Below are 9178 nucleotides of genomic sequence, written 5' to 3' on the forward strand. Positions count from 1 at the left end.
ACATGTTACAGTTGTGACTTTAAAATAAGACTGAGGCATCTCTTGTGACAGACTGGAGCAGTTTATTTCACACATTACAGAGTAATGATTGAGCAATTTATAACTATTGTTATATTGTAAAATTCTACAGACTTTAATTCTAATTTAACCATGTATTTGGTGCACTTCTGTAATGTCCATATCTATACTGTAGATATAGGTAGGCTATAAATATCTTTTAAATATGTAGCCTCATTTAAATTTAATAGTTTTAACAGGGAAATCTTTCTTGAGAGGTACATACTCATGCACTGAATAAAGAAAATATGAATTCATAGAAAATATGTTACCTCATTTTACATTCTATAATCACCTTTTTAAGATTCCTCAACTGGGCAATGTAGAAAATGTTAACAGATAGACAAATTTTAAGGTGGGGTATGTATACATAACCACTTTATTAATTAGACTTACTGGATCAACAACAATTGCCAGATAACCTTATTCATCTCCGTTCAATTGTACCTTACAAATAATAATTTTTTACCACATTTTTACTAGACACTTTCCAGTAGTTCAACTGTAGGTATAAATATAGGTATGTTTTCATGAACAACAATCTGTTTGAGATTAGAATTATTGTAATTTTTGTCCACTTCAGATTTACAAACCCTGAAAGCGATTCTATCTGAATGTAGGCGGTGGGATGTGAGTGTGGTGAGATTTTGTCATATATGGACAAAAAAATGAACAAAAGCCCAACCACACAGTCATCCTCTCTGCTCACACACGTCTGTGGAGCAGCAACACACACCTACTGAGAAGCAGCCTGATGGATGATTGCACGTGTACACTATTGACCAGTAGTACTGTGTGAAAATGTGGAGCCTGGATTGGTCAAAGCAATCCAAACACAGCTGGACAGTGATTGGCAGTTGCGGAAGACACATGTCCACATGAAAGGAAAGACAAATCCCAGACACTTTAGGCACTTTAGAAATCCCTGCAGACAGGAAAAAGTGGGCAGGACCTATTGTCACTCCAGCAGGGGAGTCACGGCAGGTCAAGCAGGTCAATGTCATATATACTGTTCATGACTTATACAGTAATCTAAATTTTTAAAACACTAATAAAATAATTATAAAAAAACATACATAGAGCATATGTAATTGCAATATGCATATGTTATACACTTGATGTATAACATATGCATGAGTGATTTGGCATTCCCTTTCATATTTAAACGAAATGTAATTACTTTTGATAACATTATGGTTATCAGCTGTGATGAGATAATGTAGTACTATTGTAAAACACCTAGTGTAAAACCTATTGCACTATTGAACCTTATTCTGCTGTCATTGCAGACTGCTGTTGCTCAACATGAAGTATATATTAACTTCAGGCAGAGGCAGCATGTAGCAATTCTTACTATTACTGTAGACAGACAGACCAAAAAAATTGTTTCCATGCTGTGAATGTGCTATCTTGTCAGTGCATCAATTTGTTAGTTAGATGTTTGATTGACTGTGTTTCAAATAAAACAAGAGTGCTAGCCAAATACTAAAAGCTGTGCATGAAGGTTAAAACCTTTATTTCCAATAAACTGACAGACAGTGGTGGCAGACATCTTAATCAGTAAATCTTTAAGATGCAGTAGCCAAAATGCAATTTTCCTTTAAGCACCACTTTTGTTAGCTAGTATTTGTTTGGCTCACAGGTACACATATTAGTAGCCCTTGATATCTGAGTAAAGATGGACTACTAAAGCCCTTACTCTGGTGATGTATACTTACTAGAAGAGTCCCCTATAGATTTACATTTAAAATAAACTTAAGATATATAACCAAATATACAGTTTTTCTTCAGAAAAATAGATTTTACTCAATATAACAGAAAAATCTGGAACACTTGTTACATATCTTGTTACGTATCTTCATTTTTCGAATGTTTTTTTGTTTTGTTTTTGTGTGTGTGTTTATGTATGTCTGTAATATGTGAATTTAGTTTTTGACCAGTGTGTCTGAGGTCCTTGGGTCCTGTGACACTTCTTCTGCATCTACAGGAACATTAAAGAAAAGCTCGTCATCAAAGCAGGACTCATCATTTGGTGAGGCAAGATATGGAAGCTTGAGCACCAATCCCGTCAGGACACCTCCCACTGCAGCCATGCTAACGGTGCTTGCCAGCGCCGCCACTTGATACAAAGCCTGTTCCTTAGCACTGCGGCCTAGGCCTGCCTCCAGACCTGGGATCATCTTCTGGAGTTCCTCTAACCTAGGATCTCCTTGTTTGGGTGCACGATATGAAAAGGTCTGGTAAAGGCTGAGGCCATACGTTTCCTCACTGGCCAGCAGGATGGCACAAATGCCAGCTATGGTGGAGATGAGTCCCGTTAGACCATGGAGGTTGTGGATGCCGCACTGGTCCTGCAGACGTAGCCTGCGTGCCAGGAATGGACTGAGGTATTTATATCCTAGCATGCAAGCCATGCAGCCCAGCATCCCAAGCACGTAAGCAACGGCAGGTGAGATCATCATGTCAACCGAGGCACCAACGGTGACCCCTCCGGCCAAGGTGACGTTCTGGACGTCGGCCATGCTGAGCTTGCCATTCTTGCTGAGCATGGCTGAGAGGGCGAAAGCAGTAAGGGTGGACGCGCTCAGGCCGATGAAAGTGTGGAGAATGGCTCGGTGCTGGTCGTCCCCCCTCAAGGTCAGGGCGCAGTTGAAGGAAGGCCAGAATACCCAGAGGAACAGGGTGCCGAGCACAGACAGGAGATCAGACTGGTAGCTGGTGCACTCGTTGGAATGGCCCTCGTTCAGACTCGGTCTGTACAGGATGAAGGTGACACCGAGACCAAAGTAGCAGGCGAACAGGTGGATGAGGATGGAGCCACCAGCATCGTTGATTTTCAGGTACTCGACAACAATCCATTCCGTGAGACCAAACATAGGCACCTCCAGCAAGGTCATCACCTACAGATCAGGTATCGTCTGTCATTTGCAAGTCGACTGATGAAAAATTAAGACTTATTAACTTAAACAGAAAGAATGTCATGGAAATAAAATGCAGACTTACTAATAGCTGTACTGGACTGGTCTTCCCCAGCACCGCCCCAAACGAGATCAGCACCACCGCACAAGCAAATTCTGCATTTATGAGGTTGATCACGCCCAAGTGAATCTTGCCATCATAATAGAAATGGAAGAATCCCTGTACCAAAATGGCCCACTGAATCGCAAAGGTAGCGGTCATGAAGTTGAACACCATTCCACCAAAACCGTAGCGCCGAAAAAAGGCCAGGAGGCAGCCGAACCCAATGAAGATCATGACCTGGATGTCGGCAAAAAAGGGGTAGTCTTGGTACACACTGTTCTCCAAAGGATTTGTATTATTGTCCTGCAGCAGTGCATTGGTCTGGTCATCATAAGTCACAAACAGTGAGTACAGGACCACGATCAAGACCTCCAGTGCAAACACCAGCACAGGAAGTCTGACTCTCAGGCTTGTGGAGTTCTTCTTCATGCTGTTAGGATGTCTAAGATGAAGTTCCCTGTCTTCCTCTTTCTTTTATTGTCCTCGTGTCTTATTTCTAGCGTTTATATCCTCGCTTGGCTGATAAGCAAGGCTGAAGCCATTGGCTATGAAGCTGGCGTTTTCCAACTGTAGATTATCAGGGATCAGCAGCTGCACTTTGACCTTTGGTAACAGTGGGTCTCATGATTTATGAACACTCAGCAGCCTATAGAGTGGTACACTCAAGGTTATTCTGTTCCAAGACAATGAATGGATGATTATGTGGGGAGAGGGAGGGGGAAGGAGACACAGGAAAAGATGTTAGCATGCTAGATACTAGAAATCAATGTAGTGGGCAAAATGTAAGACCTCTGCTGATTTTGAAGAGTTGGGTACACGAGGAACCCATACCATAGTCTTCTTCTCTGATGGTTTTCTGACTAACAGCACATTCTAAAAGTGTTGATGACCCAGTTCACACAGTTCTCCTGAACCAATGCATTTGCTCAGAATGGTCACAATCTTATTGCCAGTGTCCTCATTGTCATATGTGGTTCTCCAGAAATAAATTTCCCATGCCTTCGTTAAATGTAAAACTTTTTGTTATACTGGAATCACTGACAACCTTTTTGATTCTAATATATTAGAACCTCAAAAGGAATTACATTTAGTTAACTAGTCTTAACTCTGTAAGCAGTTTTGAAGTCATAACTAATGTTATTTTAAAGATCATTTGAAAATCACTTTTAAAGAAAGATAACCACAGCAACAATGTAATAAAATGACAATTTATTGCATTTGTGCAGACAACTCTACAAAATGGTCCAGAGAAACCATTAGCCATGTAATGTAGAAGCATTTGACAAGGTAAAATAATAATCTCATATATTTCTTTTAAATATGTTATCATAGAACACAATAGTGAATACATAGTTCTATTTCTTTAAAATACTAGACTTGCATGGACACAAATTAAACAACCAAGCTAAGATATAACTCTATAATATTTCTTTTATTTACAAAACTAACCACCAAGGCCTAGCTTGTCTTATTTCAGAGTGGTAAAACTAAAACTCACAGTTAAACATACACACACTTGTGACCTGTCTTTTGCACTTGTTCTCTTTCTTTGTCTTTCTTACACAAGCACGGCCACACACACACATACGAACACATGCACACTCAAAGTCCTTGCTCAAAGGAGAATGAACTGTAAAAAAAACATTAAGCATAAAATGTACCAAGATCAGCATCTCTGGATCTTCACTAGACCTACCATACAAAATGTATTACTGCTCTTCCAAGGGCAGAATCAAACACTAGCTGTGTAGAAATGCTAATTATCATTCTCTAGTTCTGGCTGAGTGCTCACATCACGTTTAGGATTCATGGGACGCACACGCATGTCTTCGCAGAACTTTGCAGTTACACATCATAAAGCTGAGAATGAATTGGGGTCCACTGAAATGTCACCAACCTACAGGTACATTAAAACGTGGAGCAGAGACACAGGAAGAAGTCGAGTGAGGAACTTGTAGATCTCAACTATCCATCTCCAAAATATCAAATGATCTGTAACGTGATACAGAAATAACTGCAGGGACAGGCTACCCTGAGAAGCAGTGTGTAAGTGGTAGTCCATAACCAGCTCCTCAGACTTGTGTAGTTTTTACCTCATTTAGCACTAGAGATCTTTAAGAGATCAGTGTGAGATCTTAGGTCACCATCCAGCTACAACCACCACAGACAACATAGGTCGATGGACCACCTTTACTAGCCAAATTATTGTAACCTAACTAACACCTTTCACTTAGTGCAGAGTCCAGTGGTAACATTCTAAACCAAGGTAATGAAGCAACACTATTCAGGTGGAATAATACCTGAATTGATTTCATCTAATTATACTCTATGAAGTCTGAATAGCCCTTCCTGTTGAGCAAGCCACAGGTCTTCAACCTGCTCATTATTGCATTAGTAGGAACTCGTTGTAACTCTGGATCATCGCCACTGTTCCGCACACTCTTGACTGGGATGCATCGTTCACGTCATTCTTCTCACACCGGTTCCTTTAGGTTTACAATCTCTTACTGAATCACATTCTCACATTTCTGCATATTTTCTGGCTGCAGCTGTCATACAGAAGTAATCAATAGCACCTTCGGAAACACCTGCAGTTAATTAAAATACAAATCTAATTAACTGGTCATTGTAGTGACCTCACTGAACTATCAGTAGAAAACAGTATGCTTTCATTGCAGGCTATATAAGTCAACATTGCATAATAAGCATGAGTGGTTCAAAAATATTCATAAATATATAGCAGATATCCTTGAATGACAACTTCACAGCACAGAACTATGAAGGAAGTGATAATAAAACATTAACACAAAAACAATGAGGAAATTAATCCCATAATATGCACAATATATTCATACATCTGAAAGCATATTTGACCATCGACTCACGGTGCTCTAGCTAAACTCTGTTCTAATCTGCCTGGATGACAGGTGACACTTCCAGATCCATCTCTTAAAAGTTCTGATATGCTACAGAGGCTGACATGAAATTGACCAGTTTTCTGGATACAGGTCAAGTCTTGTTTCTAACTAAAGACTTTCCATGGGAATTTACAATTTTTAGTCTAGAAGCAGCCTTGACCTCTATCTAGAATCTAGAAAGAAACCAAGTATAAGCCAGCAGATGGTAGCAAGACCCTTGGAATGACTGTGTATAAAATCATTTTAGATGTTCTGTATTTTGCTGAGGAGAGAAAATATTTTCAAAGAAATGTGGCTAGTTTGGTTTTGTAATTATAAGTAATTTACTATATTACTACACATGAAACATGGTTACCAAAGATATGTCATGATATATTCTTATATGTTAAATCTCATGGATAATAAAAAATGTAAAGATGGTATGATTAGAAAGATTGATAACACCCCTCATTAAATGTCAGGTACAATATATGATAGACTATTACATAGCATTTCGTAATAAAGCTCCAGGTCTAGGTGGGTATTTTACTGAGCGTTACTTTTGGATAAAGTAGATCTTTCAAATCATGTGTTAAATAAAACTACAGGAAAAATTGGGAAAAAACAACATTTCACTGTTGACAGACAACAATGGCAATGGCAGATAAAACAACATTCCGTTTTAAGATGCTAAAATTTAGTGATTTAGTGATTACTGAAATAGCTCAATAGCCTTTAAAAATTTGCTATCACTGCAAATAGAACTTTTATTATGACAGGTAATATTGTTTGCTATATGTACTTAGCTATGCTGGTTGGTAGTTATCGTGTACTAGCAAAACAGTAAGAAAAGTAGAGGAAAAATTCCATTATAGACACATTGCCTGATGTCAGTTAATCAACTTATCAACCAGCTCTTCTATAGACCTTCTCTCAACCAAATGAATCAAGTGCAGACATCAACATGCAAACTGATGAGGTGTTCACTAACACTGTAAAGAGGTCTGAGTCCAGAATGTTCCATACAAATACATTAGTTCTTCTGTCTGAGTCACAGTGCCCCAAACCCTGTAGAACTTATCTTGTGACTTCCCAGACAAGTTAAGCCTAGTCGTATGCTAACGTATACTGTTAATATTGTCCACTGCATGCACTAGATAACACGTGCCTGGGAACAATAATTATTAAGTGGAAAAGCACAGCACTGCGGTGCTTTTCATGTTAACCAACTTCAGATCATTTTCATGGTCCTTTTTCTTTCTTTCTTTCTTTCTTTCTTTCTTCCTTCCTTTCTTTTTGGCTTCATATATTTACAGGTTAATGTTGGCAGCAGCATCTTCAATGCAGTTTGATTTTAAATGAAAACAGCTCTAGTTTGCCTTTCACCCTCACAATTATACACAAGACAACAGAAATATTAGATTTTTTCACTAGTCTATTCAGTAAACATATTTTCTTCTTTGTAATTATACAAAAAAATAAGGTAATAGTCTGGATAAATGTATATTTGTCTAATCTACTTCTACTATAAGTAAACATATAACAATCCTTTTTAAGCAGCGTGTGGTTCTCATACAGATGGAGCCTACATATTCGATAATTGAGTCATGGAACATAACTCTGATAAGTGTGAGAAATTTCTTTTCAGCGAATGACTGGCAATGTTTTGTGAAAATATGTTTGATGCATTGCAGAGAAGTGAGTGATGGACGGGGAAAGATAATTTCTTTGCAACAGGAGAAAAATTTACTAACCGTTCTGGCTTGTAATTGCTGAAATGTGATGTTTTAAATATTTCTGTGCAGTGACTCACAACCAAAGACCCTGTCTTCTTCACACATATAAGCTTAAAGAGAAAGTACAGATTAAACATAAAAGTTCTATCAAAATTTTTGTTTTCGTATTATATTCTTATGGCACAAATTTGTATTTGGCAAGTGTTGGTTACACATTAGCTATTTAAAAATGCTGATGATGAAATATTAATTTGTATAGATAAATACTTGAAATATAAATAAATAAATCTTTTATCTTCTTTATCATGTGTTGTATATATATTTATATGGTCTTGTACAGTATGTACATGTGCTGATGCATGTAATTCATGAATCAATTATGTGTATAATTTTCTGAAAACAATTCACTGTCGTGTTCTTATAAAGCCTAATAAGATCTTCCACTCTGCTGAACATGTTCTGAGGGAACTCAGTGCTCTGTTTCTTGAAACTTCGGTAATCAGTGACAACTACCCTATACCAAAATCACATGCACACAGGCACACACACTCAACCCCTACCCCCTACCCCCCTCCCCTCCTACTCCCCTACCCTCATACCCTCATACCCCCTCCCCCCTACCCTCATACCCCCCCTACCCCCCTCCCCTACCCTCATACCCTCATACCCCCTCCCCCCTACCCTCATACCCCCCCTACCCCCCTCCCCTACCCTCATACCCTCATACCCCCTCCCCCCTACCCTCATACCCCCCCTACCCCCCTCCCCTACCCTCATACCCCCTCCCCCCTACCCTCATACCCCTCCCCCCTACCCTCAAACCCCCCCTACCACAGTTCCTCCATCCTTGGTGGTCCCTCATTGTTGAATATGGACAAATGACATGTGACATGACGTGTGTGTACCATGAGAAAATATGGACAATACAGCTGCAGCGTTTTACTATAAGTTCTCTGGGTTCACACAAAGACCCTGCAAATGTTGTTTCAAAGTGCTTCTTGGGCAATTAAACAATACAGTGGAAGACTTTTCGCCTCATACAAACCGTTTCCATTTGGCCTTTGAGTTGAATTAGTATACAAATAAACCTCTGTCTATGATCTGCAGCTGTGTATGGCTGCTTAACAAAGCTAAATAAATAGATTTTTTTTGTTCTTTTTCTCAGTACAATATCAAATCTATGTTTGGTTGGGTTTAACTAAAGTACAGGAGTAACTTTTGTTTGTCATTTGAGATAACAACCCTTAGACACTAGAGCCAAACATCTACTAATCCGTCTGTGCATTGTGCAACGGCAATCAAAAGTCACTAATCCTGACTGAGAGTAAGTTGTCCGTTAATTTAGATGAGGACAAACAGGGATGAAGAGAAATAGTGTCAAGGTAGAACAAATACTAAGCTGGTGTTTTCTAAGGTGTTTGATTATACAGTGCAAAGTTGCCTGATATGTTCTGGGGCTGTATTGCT

The 9178-nt window shown here is 39.0% G+C and overlaps 2 protein-coding genes across 5 annotated transcripts in view; both read right to left on the reverse strand.

Moving 5' to 3' along the window:
• Positions 1–1982: 1982 nt before the first annotated feature.
• Positions 1983–3507, reverse strand: rh50 (Rh50-like protein). Its single transcript, XM_076991506.1, has 2 exons — positions 3061–3507; positions 1983–2957 (listed from the first exon to the last, which is right to left on the reverse strand). Exons 1-2 carry the CDS (start codon positions 3505–3507, stop codon positions 1983–1985), a joined length of 1422 nt encoding a protein of 473 aa, XP_076847621.1.
• Positions 3508–8543: 5036 nt separating this feature from the next.
• Positions 8544–9178, reverse strand: part of slc12a5b (solute carrier family 12 member 5b) — a 46197-nt gene continuing 45562 nt past the window's right edge. For all 4 annotated transcript variants that reach the window (XM_076991545.1, XM_076991543.1, XM_076991542.1 and 1 more), the window contains one exon: positions 8544–9178. This exon is cut by the window's right edge and continues 180 nt beyond it. The gene's annotated coding sequence lies outside the window, so the exon portion shown is untranslated.

This window comes from Brachyhypopomus gauderio, unplaced genomic scaffold, assembly GCF_052324685.1.
Source record: "Brachyhypopomus gauderio isolate BG-103 unplaced genomic scaffold, BGAUD_0.2 sc83, whole genome shotgun sequence".
Taxonomy (NCBI): Eukaryota; Metazoa; Chordata; class Actinopteri; order Gymnotiformes; family Hypopomidae; genus Brachyhypopomus; species Brachyhypopomus gauderio.

Excerpts from the sequence above, each read along its gene's own strand:
- rh50 (XM_076991506.1), bottom strand. The coding sequence starts at position 3,507 with ATGAAGAAGAACTCCACAAGCCTGAGAGTCAGACTTCCTGTGCTGGTG. Across the intron at positions 2,958-3,060 it reads CCAGTCCAGTACAGCTATTA|GTGATGACCTTGCTGGAGGT; the intron begins GTAAGTCTGCAT and ends CCTGATCTGTAG.